At 53.7% G+C, this 15,683-nt stretch overlaps 6 protein-coding genes across 6 annotated transcripts; 5 read left to right on the top strand and 1 right to left on the bottom strand.

The window, feature by feature from the left end:
* Positions 1–6: 6 nt before the first annotated feature.
* CKM354_001279500 (uncharacterized protein) lies at positions 7–1,271 on the top strand (the record flags this gene model as incomplete). The annotated part of the gene is made up of 2 exons (XM_044808320.1): positions 7–110; positions 203–1,271. 2 exons carry the CDS (start codon positions 7–9, stop codon positions 1,269–1,271), a joined length of 1,173 nt encoding a protein of 390 aa, XP_044664255.1.
* Positions 1,272–4,063: 2,792 nt separating this feature from the next.
* CKM354_001279400 (uncharacterized protein) lies at positions 4,064–4,966 on the top strand (the record flags this gene model as incomplete). The annotated part of the gene is made up of 3 exons (XM_044808319.1): positions 4,064–4,491; positions 4,546–4,834; positions 4,892–4,966. The coding sequence occupies 3 exons, from the start codon at positions 4,064–4,066 to the stop codon at positions 4,964–4,966; spliced, it is 792 nt and encodes a 263-aa protein (XP_044664254.1).
* Positions 4,967–8,251: 3,285 nt separating this feature from the next.
* Positions 8,252–9,769, top strand: CKM354_001279300 (uncharacterized protein; the record flags this gene model as incomplete). The annotated part of the gene is made up of 2 exons (XM_044808318.1): positions 8,252–8,334; positions 8,395–9,769. The coding sequence occupies 2 exons, from the start codon at positions 8,252–8,254 to the stop codon at positions 9,767–9,769; spliced, it is 1,458 nt and encodes a 485-aa protein (XP_044664253.1).
* Positions 9,770–10,860: 1,091 nt separating this feature from the next.
* On the top strand, positions 10,861–13,032 carry CKM354_001279200 (uncharacterized protein; the record flags this gene model as incomplete). The annotated part of the gene is made up of 6 exons (XM_044808317.1): positions 10,861–10,995; positions 11,057–11,182; positions 11,239–11,317; positions 11,370–11,668; positions 11,718–12,098; positions 12,169–13,032. The coding sequence occupies 6 exons, from the start codon at positions 10,861–10,863 to the stop codon at positions 13,030–13,032; spliced, it is 1,884 nt and encodes a 627-aa protein (XP_044664252.1).
* Positions 13,033–13,648: 616 nt separating this feature from the next.
* Positions 13,649–14,074, bottom strand: CKM354_001279100 (uncharacterized protein; the record flags this gene model as incomplete). Its single annotated transcript, XM_044808316.1, has 1 exon — positions 13,649–14,074. One exon carries the CDS (start codon positions 14,072–14,074, stop codon positions 13,649–13,651), a length of 426 nt encoding a protein of 141 aa, XP_044664251.1.
* Positions 14,075–14,848: 774 nt separating this feature from the next.
* On the top strand, positions 14,849–15,565 carry CKM354_001279000 (uncharacterized protein; the record flags this gene model as incomplete). Its single annotated transcript, XM_044808315.1, has 2 exons — positions 14,849–15,186; positions 15,250–15,565. The coding sequence occupies 2 exons, from the start codon at positions 14,849–14,851 to the stop codon at positions 15,563–15,565; spliced, it is 654 nt and encodes a 217-aa protein (XP_044664250.1).
* Positions 15,566–15,683: the final 118 nt, after the last annotated feature.

The raw sequence follows: 15,683 nt of genomic DNA, 5'->3' as shown, positions 1-15,683 counted from the left end.
CACATAATGACCTCCGGCGCACCTGAACCTACGACCACAGGCTACGCTCCCAACGAGTCAAGGAGGGCTGCGGCTTTGCCATCTCGAATTGAGGAGCCATTCGCACGACAGTACGTGGCACGGCAGCGCAGCATCCGCCGCTGCGAGCACCACCTCCTCCCACGCCCGATCTTTTCTGCTCGCATCCACTAACGCGGCACAGGCAGCGACTTCAGGACAGAGATCCGTGGGCTGCTTCGCGTCCAGCGCCAGCGCTCAGGTATGCCAACACACATCCAGGAGCCATTCCTACGACACACGCTCAGAACCTGAAAAGCTTTCCACCACCTCCGGGCCTGCCTTCTGGGAATCGCACTGCGCCCGGCTACCCGCCCTTCAACTCGACCCAAGCACAGCGCTGGGCCCGAGAGGAATGGTCGAGCCGGCCAGCTGGTCCATATCAAGAGATTCCACTTCTCTCTGGCTGGGCCACCTCTCCACTGTCGGGTCAATTTCAGACCTCACAAACACCAATGCCTCCCGGAAGTGACCGGAGTCCTCGATCTGGCTATGCCGCGTACGGGGGCGCTTGGCCAGGACCACCGCTCCGCCGTAGCTCTTCCGAGGAAGCGAGAAACAGTCCGCTGGTTGGTGCATTCTTTGGTGGAGACATGGTGACGAACACGATTAGCTTACAATCAAAGACTTTCCCTCAGCGACGACCATCCAACAGAGACGAATTCGACGGCCCATCGCAGCTCCTCGACAAACCCGAAGACAACGGCGTTGAGCCGAAAGAAGAGGACCTGCCACAGCTCCCGATCACGCTTTACGCGCAGGAACAAGACGAAATCCTCTCAAAAGTGAACGACAGACTTTCCCAGTGTGCATACGACTTTGTTGCAAAGTACCAGTTCCCCATCCCCATCGAACCCGACAAGCGACCAGTGCGAGTACCCGGCGACCGAGAATGGTCGGAGTGGGTGTACCTCCTCAAGCGACTCGCGACGAAGCGACGCATCCCAGCGAGAGTTCTCTACAACGGTCAGATCAAACAGCTAATTACAATCCTCGAGAACAGCTTGGAAATGAGACATGCGGCCAAGCATCAGTCTAGGCCGCTCAAGGACGACAGAAACATTCTCCAGCTCATCAGCTCGGGTCTGCAGGTCGCGAAAATTTTGAAAGATGCGCCCGCGATGCAGTACCTCGACAGTCTGTACATCCAGACAGAACGGCTGATTCAGAGCCGCAGAGCGCCTACGCCATCGCCGTTCAACACGTCGATGTGATGTGGTGCACCATCATTATTCGGAACACAGACCGGTGTCGGATGCGAAATTGGGTCTTGCCTTGCCCGCCGCAATCCGGAACAAGATGATCACGGACATTCCGGCGCTGCTCTTCTTCGCAGCAGTTGAAGAAGGCGTGTCAGAAATTTGACCCAAGGCAGTGGGAGGCGCGTCGCACGAGGTGCGAGACGCGCACGCGAGAGGTGGATCATCAGTGCGTTGCCAACGTCACACCCGCACGCAATGCAACGCACGATCGATCGCTGTATAATGTGTATAACCAACCCATGTTTATACTGCGTTTTTGAGAGACATTTTGACAGAGAGCGAAAGAAGAAGAGAAAATTATTACACAACAAGCACAGCAAGCGGCGTTGGGGCGCGCGGATTAGAGAGATGCATGCAGCAGGACTCAAGATGGATGGGAAATACCGGGAAGATACGGAGATGGAGACGCGCGACGAAAAAGGGCGGTCTTCAAGGATATCAGATCTTTTTTTTGCAGCACAGTCTTTTTTGCTCTACTCAATCTGCGGAGACAGGCATAGGGTTTCGACGGCAGGGGTGTCAAGCAGTTACTTTTGACGGGTGCGGCAAGGCAGGCAAAGCAGACAATTGTCAGACAGGCAGGCAGGCAGGCAGGCAGGCATTCTTCGAAGCAAGCGTCGCAGCAGGAATGTTTCATCATTTAGAAAGTTACTACCACCCAAGGTTGATTGATTACTGCTTTCTGCTGTTGATGACACGAGTCTAACGTCCCAGGAAGGCAAAGCTGATTGAAAGCAGGACGTTCCAACATCCTATACTTTCGAGCTCTATCGACATGACAGAATCGGGAAGAGGGGTACATTGTACAGCTGTTGGACTCACGGAAACGGAAGTCGAATGATAGGGCCTTCCACGTCTTGTCACTCGACTCCTGCAGGCATCGTACATGTAATCGAATTTGTTTGCGGGATTGAACGAAATGCTAGGGCGGGAAATGCAATGACAATGACAATGACATCTGTCTCAACAAAGTTAGTTCCTCATCAGTTGTCCTTTTTACAGTCCTTGTTCCAATGTACGACAATACGGTACTTGCAGTATTTTTCCGCCGCCTCCAGATTGGTCCGTTTTCTTTTACTCTCCGACAGACCGATAGAGTAGGGTTATGTATCATGACTCGGTTGTGCTGCAAGGTCTCTGGAAGGTTTTCAACTTCCGGCACGGTACGCTGCGACGCGGTGTTCTTTCCGATTGTCGGCTGATCTCGATGACTTTTGTTCCTCTTTCCAGGACGGGAAGATGTTTCTGAATACGATGACCGAAAGCACGTGGGAGAAATGATGATTAGGGCTGGTGTATGATTGAATATTGGGCGGTTTCTGACATCTGTTGTCTTCTTTCTGTCTACTCTTGCGTGCTTCGCGGAGCCGCATTGGTGGTGGACCGCATAACCGGTATATGCGAGTGTAGGTTTGTATGATGAAGCATATCCTATTGAAGCTATCGCCAATGACTTGTCTTGCAGATATAGCATCTCTTGTCTGGCCGAATCATTCAGGAAGGATTTCCAGAAGTGGTAATTGCTAGCTACACATACAGGAGCTTCTTTCGGGAAAGGCCTTCGTAGTGGACTCGAATCGAACGTGGTATGCAGACAATGTCATTGTTGCTGCCGTTTTCTGTACAACCTTCAAGTAGTCTACAGTAAGTCTTCGTCTTGCTCCTTCGTTCTCGTACGATGACTGAGCTTCACCGGGCAGCAGTAACGATGAAGAAATTGCATAGCGAGTGTAGTTCTGCTTTCGTGCTCCAGGGCCTGTTTTTCCAACAGCGCACAATAGGCCCCGAGCCTCGTCCCATGCTCTTTGTCTTGGTGCGGCCCGTAACAAAGACGCGGCCAATCGACTGTTGTTTACCAAGGCTCGAACCGCTTGCAGCCCTTCAGCCCCTTCGTCTATACCTAGAGCGGTTCTCCTGAGAGGCCCGTCGATGTATGTACGGTCTCAGCGCGCAGGGTCGACGAGGAAAAATTGAGATAGGGTATGCTGTGTCGGCTCAAGTGTTGGTTAAGATTGTGGATGAGGGCGAACGGGCATTCAGGTCATCGAGAGCGTGCTTTCGGACGGTCATCTCGAGAGGAGTGGCTTTCGGCGAGGAGTGAGGAGATCATTCGGTACTGAGACTGATCGGATCGGCGTGGTTGTCGGGTTGGTGAAGGAGACAGAGGGTAAGCAGTCTGTGGTCTTTGGATCACGAGCTGACGGACCATTGGTGAACACGATGCTGTCAGACTGAGTTCGCCCTGGAACGGTGAATGTGGTTGGCATGGTTATTCTGTGGTATGAAAGAGTAATGTCTGAAGGCCTTCGAGCCACTGCTGTGAGCATAGTTGAAGGCAGTGAGCGGAATTGGGCTGCTACTAGGCCAGCCGCCGGCGACAGCAACGAGGCTGGCACCTGAAGCACAACTCACGCCTCCCTTCGACTCGAGCAACTCCTTCTCACAACAACAATGGAGCCACACCTCAACTTCCTCTGGCCGCTCCAACAACACCAAGCCGCCGCCACCGCAGACCAGGAAAGAACCGCCGCCGTGCTCCACAGGAGACAGAGGCTGCGTGAAGGTTTCCGCTTCGCCCGCAGAGCCTGTGGGCTCGTCGCTCTTGTGGTCGCAGGCAGCCTTCTCCGGGACATCAGACCTGACCTGGCTCTGACCGCTGATCTCCTGTGGTACAAGACCTTCTACGGCTTTTAGAGGGCACGCGGGTAAGTCTTGGGCGTGGCGAGGCAGGCAGACAAGGCGCGATGTGGGCGGTGACTGACCATAAAACTCCCGCCAGCGTCCGAATTCTTCCTCTTCCTCTTCCTCGACATCCTCTTCCTCGCCATCGCGGCCCCCTCCACCTCACTGTCCATCAATCTACATCACCCAGAGACAACACCAACATGAAGCTCCTCCTGCTTCTCGGCGGTCTCGCCGCTGAGGCTACCGCAGACATGATCACCGTCATGACCACCTTCACTGGTCTTGCACCCATCGACACCCCTTCCCCCACCACCAACAACTTCGCTGCTTTGGAGACCCCGCCAGGTCTCAAGTGCTTCGACGACAGAAAGCCATGGCCGTGCTTCGGCGTCAGCCACGCCAACCTCAACAGTGCCATCGATTGGTTCTGTAGCAATTTCTCGACCATCACCTACCACAACGTACCGGACGCAGCGACGGGCACCTGGTGAGTCTCTTCATCGGAGCCTGCGATGATGTGAAAGCTGACACTTGTATGCAGGCAGTACGAACCCGAGCTTCAGTTCTGGACACTCCAAACGAACGGCAACTCGCCGCCCATCGGGGAGCAGGGCAGTATCACTGTCTCCATCAGTGTCATTGGGGACGGGTGTGGCCCAGGCATTGTGGTTCCTGCGGATTCTTGTAGCGGCTGGCTCCATTACCCCGTCAACTCCTGCGACACCGAGGGCTACGACCGCAAGCATGGCGGTTACATCGACTCCGGCTGTCTGCGCTACAGCATTCAGCCGAATCCGAACTTCTGGCCCGAGTGTGGCTATTACCATTGCGTACGTTTCGCTTTTGCGGCCGCTGCTTCAGGGGAATTGAGCTGACAATTTCGCTAGCAAGATCGTGACAACCAGAAGATGTGTTGGGTCGACGGCAACCCAAGTCCGCCGATTCAAACGCCCGTGGTCTGATTGTGCTGCTGGGCACTCTTCGAGATCGGCTCGCACCTCCACGAATGACACACGCTTTTCGACATGAGCATCAAGAGACGGAACGAACGACTGCGAGCAGGCTTCAGGGGCATGATATGACGCATGCATAAACAGATAATGATGGAGACGACCAAAGCCATACTTGCTTCACTGCTTCTGCTGTGCCTTTCGTCATAGTTTGGCCAGTAATGCATCCTCTGGTACTGGACATCTGCTTGAGCCATCGTATACCAGCTCTGTTGCAATGATGACCATAGTACTGTCGAGACCAATGCGGACGCTAATTGTGGCCAGTATTGCAATGACACGTCGACATCTGAGGTCGACTATGTTCGTGATGTGTCCTCCGAAGACTGGGATGAACCTTGCCGGCGACTGCCGGTGCTGTTGGCTTGAACTTTACGCAAGAACTCCAGTTCAGTGGTTACGCTTTTGCTGATCATGCCCAGCTGGCCAGGATGCTGACGATAGTGCAGTCGATGATTTCTTTGAAGAAGTCGCAAGAGTGTTTGATCCTTCGGCAGGCCATTTGTCTAGATCGTGATCGATACATACTCCAGAAGTCTGGTCAATTTGCAACTCTGCTGTATTGGCCCGGCTAAACCACTCCTTGGGTCTTGCTCTGGCCACGGCATATCTCTCTGCCTTGATTTCAAGACGTCACGCTCGATGAACATTGCAAGCGCGCTTACCGCAAGACTTCGGACCTCGTCTGGAATTGAGAACAAGTTGGCTTTGTGGCGTCTGCACGACATGTACGACTCATTCATACTTGCGATCGTGCATATACCTGCCAGAAGCATATCACCGCCGCCGGCGAGCTGCCCGAGGAGACGATGTCAAGATTCATGAAGTCTTCTCCGAGCATCGCCGTTCCGTGGCAAGAAAGTTCTCTGCACGACATTCGAAGTCTGGAGAGTCATGAACTTGCATGAAGTGTGAATAACCTTTTGCCATGTCCGGTCCGGTGTCCGGTTGTGTGGAAGCTTTTGGTCTTGCCTCACCATTATTCTTGCTCTTTGAGGGCTTTGCTGCCCAGTCAGTCTTCTCTTCTGGTACCGTTTGCTTTTGCGGCGAGGCGAGTTGCTTCGGATTGGGTACGATACTTAGACGCCATCGGTAATGCGGACTTGATGCTGCTGAGTCGGGAGCCACAAGAAGTATTCGTTTGGCGAGGCTGTCGTGCTGCTGACTTGGGCAGGAAGGTTGTGGGCGCCGCGGCGGTGCCCAGAAGCTCGTCTTGGTCGCTTCGCGCGCTGCTAACTTTACTTCAGACTTGTTTCTCGTATCTCCATTGCTATTTGAGGGACGGTGGGTGCTTCTTGGAGGCAGTTATTCGCGAATACTGGCAGCCCAATCAATCCGCCAGCGTGGCTGTCAATGGAGCTTCTACACGAGATTGCAGAACGGCAGTTCGAAATGGAAAGGTCGAGGGCATTTCTGTCTCGTCCGACGGGAAGCATGGCGTTGCGGTGGAATGGTCTCGTGAATTCCGCTTGGAAGCAGTGGAAAGCTCGCACTGGCTATGCCAGTGTGGTCACTGGAGCTCATCAACACCGTCTACTGGCTTCTCGGCAGGCAGACACAGCGGCGCTGGACGCTGGCATTGCTGACTGGCTCTAGGTCGAATCCCACGCTCGTGTGTGTCCAAGAGCAAAGACAGCGAGGCGAGCGCTGTTGGTCGAGGCGGGAACTTCTCTTCCACCGCTGGTCCGCAACATCGACTTCGACCTCAGACAGCTGTACCCAGCCACTCCATGACCTACGCCGTGTCCTCAGCCCGATCGAGATGAGCAATTGAGCCTCGATAATACCGATGGCTGCCCTGGTACTTCGACGACAGACGAAGGAGGGACTGAGGTTTGCGAGCAGGCGAAGAGACACCACGTATCCGTTACGCCTCAGTTAGAAAGCGAGGGTCGCAGGCGGAAAGTGCTGATTGCCGTGAGCTCCTGGCAGACACCTGCTCTACCATGGCGGTCATGCTAGGTCCGCAAGATGATACCCTCTCTCGTCGACACCATCCTCCATCATTGTCGACACCAAGCCCGAAACTTTCTTTCCGGTGGTCTTCAAGAGGTACACACCTGGTCAGACTCTGACGTGGGTTGAGGAAGTACGGAACTTTGAGACCTGGGACACCACAAGAGCTGTCCAGAAGTTACACGACGGCCTCGTTCCTGGACACCTGAGATCAACGCTCTAGGCTCCTCTACACCATCTCGCATTGCTGGTCCGAAGAGTAGCGCCTTCACCCAGCCACCGGCGGCCGATCTGTCGCAGCTAGAGGAAGTGTCTTCAGCCACTCTGCTTATGCATCATATGCTTTTGAGAACCTCTTTGTCTGGTTTTGGGAGCAATCAGAAACAGCTTTCGGAGCCCGTTTGGTCTCATACGCCTGGCTCTTCCTGCATGCCGGGTCCTACATGACTGTGGTGCCTGCCACGGTACCTGTATCGAAAGTTCTCGAGCTAGCAATGTGAACTACGACCTCAGGAACGCTTGTCCTACCGTGATACCCAGCCCTGCATAAAGTCGGCCATATGCCAGCTACACAGCTTGTCCCCAAGAGTGCATTGCCCATTCTCGTACAGCAGTCTGCAGAAATTGCTGCATGTATCCATTACAGACTAGACTAGCTCTTTCTACACGGAGATGCACAACATCTCCTGCGAACTCGATGCAGACTTTCGTTCAGCTGCTGATCAGCTCATGCGCCAATGTGCCTTTGCATTCAATACATGCGGGTTGCCGTCTTCACCGCCCTTCCAGACCATAGATCCCAACATGCCTCTTCTCCTCGAAAGTGGCATTTGTGCTCAAATGGAGAGACAATGCTGATTGTTGTAGGCCAACAATGAATGATCAATACCACCAGCATGCAGCATGAGATCAGAAGGCCAGCATGTTGAGGGAGACCCACGTGATGACGGACGGATTCTCGCTGCGACTTTTCCGAGTTTGTGCTGCCCAGTGAGAGTGGAGCAGATTCTCCGCGGCTTGGCCTGCAGTAACCGACCGCGCTGCATTGGTCTCCAGGCAAAATTTAATGTCAATGCGCTCACGGCCGTCGTCACTCGCGCTCACTTTCTTTCTCATCCCATTGTCCTGACTCTACCTTTGACTCACCATTCGACGTCCCCACCACCTGTACATAGACCACCTCCGCATCGAGGAACTTGACCTCACGAGCTTCAACTTCCTTCCATCCCTTTCATCTCTCGAGTTCGCACCCTCGCCGATAGCGGAGCTACCGCGCGCACAATGTGTCCTACTCCAGACGAGGCACCCACGAACGGCCACGCCAATGGCAACGGCGTGGCCAATGGCAACCACGATGGCTACCGGTACGCGCATGCACTTTGAGTGTTGAGGCTCGCGCGCAGCATAGGACTGACCCACGACAGAGCTATCGAGACCAAGCAAGCCTCAAGACCGCAGGCCAGCAACCCATACGCTCCTGTGCAGGACTTCCTGAGCAATGTGTCGAACTTCAAGATCATTGAGTCGACGCTACGAGAGGGCGAGCAGTTCGCCAACGCCTACTTCGACACCGAGACCAAGATCAAGATCGCCAAGGCGCTCGACGATTTCGGTGTGGACTACATTGAGTTGACCTCGCCTGCGGCAAGTGAGCAGTCAAGACTGGACTGCGAGGCTATTTGCAAGCTGGGATTGAAGGCCAAGATCCTCACACACGTGCGATGCAACATGAGCGATGCGAAGCTCGCAGTGTCCACCGGTGTGGACGGAGTTGACGTCGTCATTGGCACAAGTAGCCATCTCATGGAGCACAGCCACGGCAAGGACATGACATACATCAAGAACACCGCGATTGAGGTCATTGAATACGTCAAGTCGCAGGGCAAGGAGATTCGCTTCAGTTCCGAGGATTCGTTCCGAAGCAACCTGGTGGATCTGCTCACCATCTACAGTGCCGTCGATAAGGTCGGCGTGCACCGCGTTGGTATTGCAGATACCGTCGGATGCGCTACTCCACGACAAGTGTACGATTTGGTCCGCACACTGCGTGGCGTGGTCAGCTGTGATATCGAGACGCACTTCCACGACGATACTGGATGCGCCATCGCCAACGCATACTGCGCGCTTGAAGCCGGTGCTACACACATCGACACCTCAGTCATCGGCATTGGTGAGCGAAACGGCATCACTCCACTCGGTGGTCTCATGGCCCGCATGATCGTGGCAGACCGTGACTACGTCAAGTCCAAGTACAAGCTGGAGAAGATCAAGGAGATTGAGGACTTGGTTGCTGAGGCCGTCGAGATTAACGTGCCTTTCAACAACCCCATCACTGGATTCTGTGCTTTCACCCACAAGGCTGGTATCCACGCCAAGGCTATCCTCAACAACCCATCCACTTACGAAATTATCAACCCTGCCGATTTCGGTATGAGCAGATACGTGCACTTCGCATCAAGACTTACTGGATGGAACGCGATCAAGTCGCGTGCTGAGCAACTTGGTCTGGGCATGACTGACGAGCAGATCAAGGCTGTCACCCTCAAGATCAAGGCTTTGGCCGATGTGAGGCCGCTCGCCATTGATGACGCGGACAGCATTATCCGAAACTTCCACTTCAACCTTAGCGCCGAGCGTGAGCGAGAGCTCCTTCAACTTTCAGAGCAAGAGAAGAAGAAGTTCGCAAAGGCCGAGTCAGAACTTAACAAGGAGTCGGAGAAGCGGGCACTCGAGCAGGCTGCCGATGCGCAGGCGGAAGTCCCAGCTGCTAAGAAGAGCAAGACGGCTACCGTTGCATAAGGCAATGCAGGACCTGTTGAAAGAGTTTGAAACACCAGGCCCGTGCCAGTCTACGCATAACGATCTGTACTTTTGCTGGTGGAGTTTCGGGCGTTTGGGAATGAATATCGACTGTAAAATCCTTGGCGAAGCAGCTCATGCTTCGTGGAAAGGCGTGAGAGTACCAAAAGCGAGCATGAGGTGCAACAGCACTGTACTGAATAGCACTTTTAGAAGCCAAAAGCGGTCCATGAGGATAGAGATACAATATCGACCAGCATGGCGCATCCTACGCATCCTTCCGCGCCAACGTCCACTGTCACGAGCTTGTTGCGCCGCCGAGGTGCTGATCACGTGGTGACAGCGCATTATTCCGCTGTCTGTCTCAATTGGGACAGCTTCTTCTCATGAAGATTTCGACCCCGCCTTTCATAAATCGCGGAGTGCAGACATGTACCTGCGCCGTTCACGATCTAGCCACCACGGCCCGCCATCTACAGCGTCTCCCAGAGCCATGTTCCCAGTTCTGTCGGCTGGTGTGGCGAGACAATTGCGAACAGCCGAAAGATCTCCATGCATCGGAACAGAGCTCTAGATCCGAAGAGAACACGACAGCTGTCCCACCTGTGGGAAGGATGAGATCCATCACTTTTCCTCACGCAGAGCGCCTCCTCCCGATGTACTCGCGAGGTGAGGCCACCAAAGCTGCACCGACACTCGCCAATGCCCAGCGGTTTTCGTCAGGATCTCTCGCCCTCATCAGCTTACCCACTGGACGCCCCATAAGACTCGTCACGCGGCCCGGGGTAGGATCAACCAATGCTAGCAAGGTCGGAATTTCAGGCGAGGCTATCTCTGTTTCTGGTATGAGCCGTCGTTAAAGCCGTCCTTCGCGGTCCAATGGACACGAATAAAGGTGCCACCAAGGTAAGGCGGGGTCGCCAAAACCACCTTCTTAGACTTTGGCCCTGCATGGTGTACGCGGAATTCGAGAACCCATGTGATGGACTCTGGAAATGTATAAGAGAGCTGCTGTAGGGATTGAGCAGATTACGGTTCCTTTGCAAAGCCGAACTCTTCCTCTGTTCATACAATTCTGATCTATTGCAAATATGGCAGCTAACGGAGACCTTCCCGCACTTCACACCTCCCCAGAGGAGTTCTTGAAGCATGACTATGACTTTATTGTTGCTGGTGGCGGTACAGCAGGTCTTGTCGTTGCTGCTCGATTGACCGAGAATGAGGATGTCAGTCTCAGACGATCATAGGAAGCATAAGGAACGAGACGTAGCTGACCAATGTGGACAGATCAAAGTCGGTGTCCTCGAGGCTGGAACCTCAAAGCTCGGCGATATGCTCGTCGACAGCCCAGTCATGTTTATGCAGACTTTCAACAACCCAGACTACGATTGGAGCTTCATGACTGAGCCACAGGTACATAGAAACACGGACAGATGTCACGATCAATCACTAACGGATTGCTATTACAGACGGCCAACAAGAACCGACGACACCACATTCCTCGAGGCAAGGCCCTTGGTGGATCTTCTGCCATCAACTACATGATGTGTACGACCTCCCAGCGGAGTCTCCGTGGTCAAGAGCTGACGTGATGGAACAGACGTTCGTGGATCCAAGCAAGACTACGATGACTGGGCGATCATCTCTGGTGATGAGAGCTGGAATGCGGACGAGATGATGAAGTACATGCGCAAGCATCAGACACTCGAGCCAATCGACGACAGCGTCACCGAGCGATCGACCTACCCCTTCGTTGGCGAGAATCACGGTACCTCTGGTCCAGCCAGGACTTCGTTCAACGACTGGCGTCTGCCAATCGAAGACGACTTCATCAAGGCTTGCGACGAGGCTTGTGGCCTTGACAAGAAGCCTGTGGACCCATGGTCAGGCGATCACATTGTACGTGTCGAGGCACTCGAACAGCAAGGTGAAAGCTAATAATCTGCAGGGTTTCTATAACACCCTCGGTCTCGTTGCCCGCTCAGGACCAAACAAGGGCCTCCGATCTTATGCTGCTCGCGGCTACTTCCAAGCCAACGCTCACCGACCAAACCTTCACGTCCTGACTTCCGCCATGGTTCAGCGCATCGAACTTGACGGCAGTCGCGCTACCGGCGTGACATTCACCCACGGCGGCCAGACTCACACCGTGGGCGCTAAGAAAGAGGTCATCGTGGCCGGCGGTGCCATCCAGTCGCCACAGATGTTGGAGCTGTCTGGTATTGGTAATCCAGATATTCTCCGCGCCGCAGGCGTTGAGCCAAAGATTGAGAACAAGGCCGTTGGCGAGAACTTCCAAGATCACGTCTTGACTGTCGGCTGCTGGGAGGTAAGTGGTGCTGATCTGTTTCCTGATATTTTACGAATGGTCGACTGACTGTCTCTTCTTCTGCACACAGGTCAAGCCTGGTAACATGACTCTCGAGGCGATTCACAACCCAGCCGTCATGGAGCAAGCCCAGAAGGCGCTTGCTGAGACCGGCGGCGGCCCATTGACCAGCGTCTGCTCCATGCAGGGTTTCTTCCCATTCAAGCAGTTCGCCACGCAAGAGGAGTTGGACAGCACAATCAAGAGCATCGAGGCCGACATCCCGAACTTGACACCATACCAGCAGAAGCAATACAAGCAGACAATTGCTCACCTGAAGGACGACAAATCCGCCAACCTCCAGGTCGTGCTCGTGCCAAACCGCTTCGGTATGGAGAAGGGTATCGAGGACCAGTCAGGTGTCTTCCCACCTCCAGCGGACCCAATCAATGACCCATATGCCATTTCCGCAGCCTTGTGCTTGCAATACCCTCTCAGCAGAGGAACCGTACACATCAAGACCAACAAAGCCGAAGACCACCCTGCTGTCGACCCCGCTTTCCTGAAGCACGAGGCCGATGTTGACGCTCTCGCCGCCGGCTTGAAGATGCTGGGCAAGGTCGAACAGTCCCCTCACCTCAGCGACAAGATCGCCAAGCGTGTGTTCCCAGATGCCAAGGCCGATATGAGCTCCACCGCTCAGATGAAGGAGGCCGTACGAGATATTTGCATGTCTGAATACCACGCTTGCGGCTCTGTCGCCATGGGTGATGCGACTGATACGAAGTTGATTGTCAAGGGCACGCAGAATATTCGTGTTGTCGATGCTTCGATCTTCCCGAACCACGTCTCTGGAAACATTGTTTCTAGCGTCTACGCTGCTGCTGAGAAGGCCGCTGATATAATCAAGAATGATTGGCTGCATGGTGGATTGAACGGAGTTGTTGCGAAATGAGAGGAAGATGTAAATATTTGTTGACATGATACCAGACATAAAACTGAATGTAAATGACGACTGAGCGCTTGACTCTGACAACTTGACTGGCCTGAAGTGGCTGGCCTATTGAAATTCATTGGCTTTGAAAAGTAATCGCGATCGGAGAAAGGGTGGCCGGAGGAGACATCTCAGGTGAACGCACTGACCTGAGCTGGATGCCTTCCACATGTCTCGTGAAACCTATCATCATGTGATTCAACCCTTCTCAGGACAGATGAGATGGATTTGAGGCCAACGAGCCAGCCTTCAACACGTCTCTCCTCATATAGGACAATTCCGGTGTTTTCTCCTTTAGCATTGCACAAACTGCCGCCTTGAAGACTGGTAGGAACTGGAGCAGACCACTTCCAATAATCTGTTGGTCCTCAAATATGGCCAAGTACATGCTACGTGGTCTCTAGTAACTCATCGTTTCATTCTATTTCAGTCTGACATTGCAATCCAAGAAGACATCCAACATATCCCAACTACAGAAGAAAGAATCCGGTCCAAAGCCCCACTCCCATCCCCAACTATCCCCATCAATCCCCATCTCATCCTCATCCCCATCCCCATTCCCATATCCTTCGAACCCCTAATAATCCGGACAATTGAAACCATTGATGAAAGGAGGAGGGAACGCCTCCGCAAGCACGCGATTCAACGGCTTGCCATCGAACACATTCCGATTAAAGCTGACGTGCATCTGTCCGCTGTCGGTGCCATCACATTTGTACCCAAAGACGTTACCAATAGAACGGACTGGTTGCTCAAGATTGGCACAGGAATACTCGTCGTACGAGACGCCGATGATGATGTCGTAAGAGGCCCCAAAGGGGCCGTAAGTTTTGGCTTTGCAGGATTGTTCGCTGTAGTTGACGTAGGTGGAGTGAGGTGACTTCGATCGTGGGAGGATGGAAGAGCTCGGGACCAGGGAGGTAGAGTTGAGGCCGGGGATTGCTGCGGCTTGTGTTGAGGCGAAGAACCCGAAGAGGGCGAGGAGAACGGAGCGGAGCAACATTCTGGTGTTGTTGCTTGCGTGTCGTGGCGATGCTTGTTTGTGATCTCTCGCGTGTGGTTTAACCTTGGAAGTCGAGCCCTACTTTGCTGTTGTTGCTTGCGTGTGGTGGCGATGTGTGTTGTGATTTTTCGCGTGTGATTTGATCTTGGAAGTTGAGGCGTGCTTTGCTGTTGGGTGATGTAGTATATAAGGATCTGAATGGCAGGCCGCAGAATGATCTTGGTGCTTGTGAGGCCACCGAAAGTCACTTTTTCCGCAAATTAATTTTCTAAGGACTTGTAGTAAGATTCACTCGCTCAGCAGACGAAGAGACATGTGATTGGGCGCACAGACGAGTGAATGAACGCAAAGATTATATGACACTTGTACCATTCTACCGAGCACAAGTAATGTAGCAACGTCGTCGTCGCGAGGCAGGCCCTTATTTGGGATCTCGCCTGGATTGGCGCAAAGAAGATGTCGGCTGGGAATGATAGAGACGTTCGCAATGCTGGAAATGTCTTTTCAGCTACCCGGTTCTGTTGTGGCCTCTGGGCTGTATGCATTTGAGCTTGGCCAGACCCAAGGGAGAAAGAGTGTTCATTGCGAGTTGAAAGACTTGGGCGTCTGGAAGATAGCTGCATGAAGAGACGAGAAGTGAAGTCTCAAGACGAAGACAACCCAGCTAGTGGGTCTTAGCGGCGGACCCGAAGCCGATGCTTGCAACACCGCATACACACGCTCCTCAGATCTAACCTCCACATACTATATCAACACTTCGAGTTCACCTCCGCCATGGCCGCCACCGAGATCATCACTGACCCTGTCCTCGTCTCTGTCCTCGACGCTGCGAAGGAAGCGCGCAAGCAATGCAATGACCTCCTCGACTTCATCGAGCAAAATGGCGCATCCGCGTACGAAGAACCCAAACTGCTCGCTGAGCAGAAAGTCCTCAGCAGCCGCCTCGCCATCCTCCGAGGCTTGAACCGCAAAGCTATCCTGAGCGTCCGAAGCACGAAACAAGAGACGACAGAAGCGCGGCAGGAAATCGACGAGCTACATCTCCAACTACAGAATCTGTATTATGAGCAACGACATCTGCGAGGGGAGATCAGAGGATGTGAGGAGTACAAGTAAGTCAGGAAGCAGTCTCCAGATTACTGCCCAAATACAGGACTAATTGGGTCGCGCGACAGTCACAAATACGAGCAACTCGGCATGGTCCCCGTGGAAGACTTCTTGGCCGAGCATCCTCAGTATCACGAGTCGACAGATCACGATCTTACTGTTGCGCGAATAGAAGATGAGCATGCTGCGAGAAAGGAATTGGAGGCGAAGAGACTGGAGCTGGAGAAGAGGAAAGACGCGTTGATGAAGAAGAACGCGGCGGAGAAGGAGCAGTTGGCTACGCTGGATGATACGCTGGAGAAATGGATTACAGGCGGACAGGAAAAGGCTGGGAAGTTGTTCGAGGCAAGGGAGAAGAAGAGCGCTGAGGACGGAGCGAAGTGAGGGAGGCATTGGCAACAGAGGAACTCCTGGATGGGATGCCACAGACCGTGGTGAGGATGCCTGCAGGTTTTGCGCGATGAGGACACCTCAAGTCGCATCCCTTGAGCCCAGATACTGG

Source organism: Cercospora kikuchii (genome assembly GCF_019650295.1).
Source record: "Cercospora kikuchii DNA, contig_00009, whole genome shotgun sequence".
NCBI classification, from domain to species: Eukaryota; Fungi; Ascomycota; class Dothideomycetes; order Mycosphaerellales; family Mycosphaerellaceae; genus Cercospora; species Cercospora kikuchii.
This window is presented reverse-complemented; position numbering and strand designations above follow the sequence as displayed.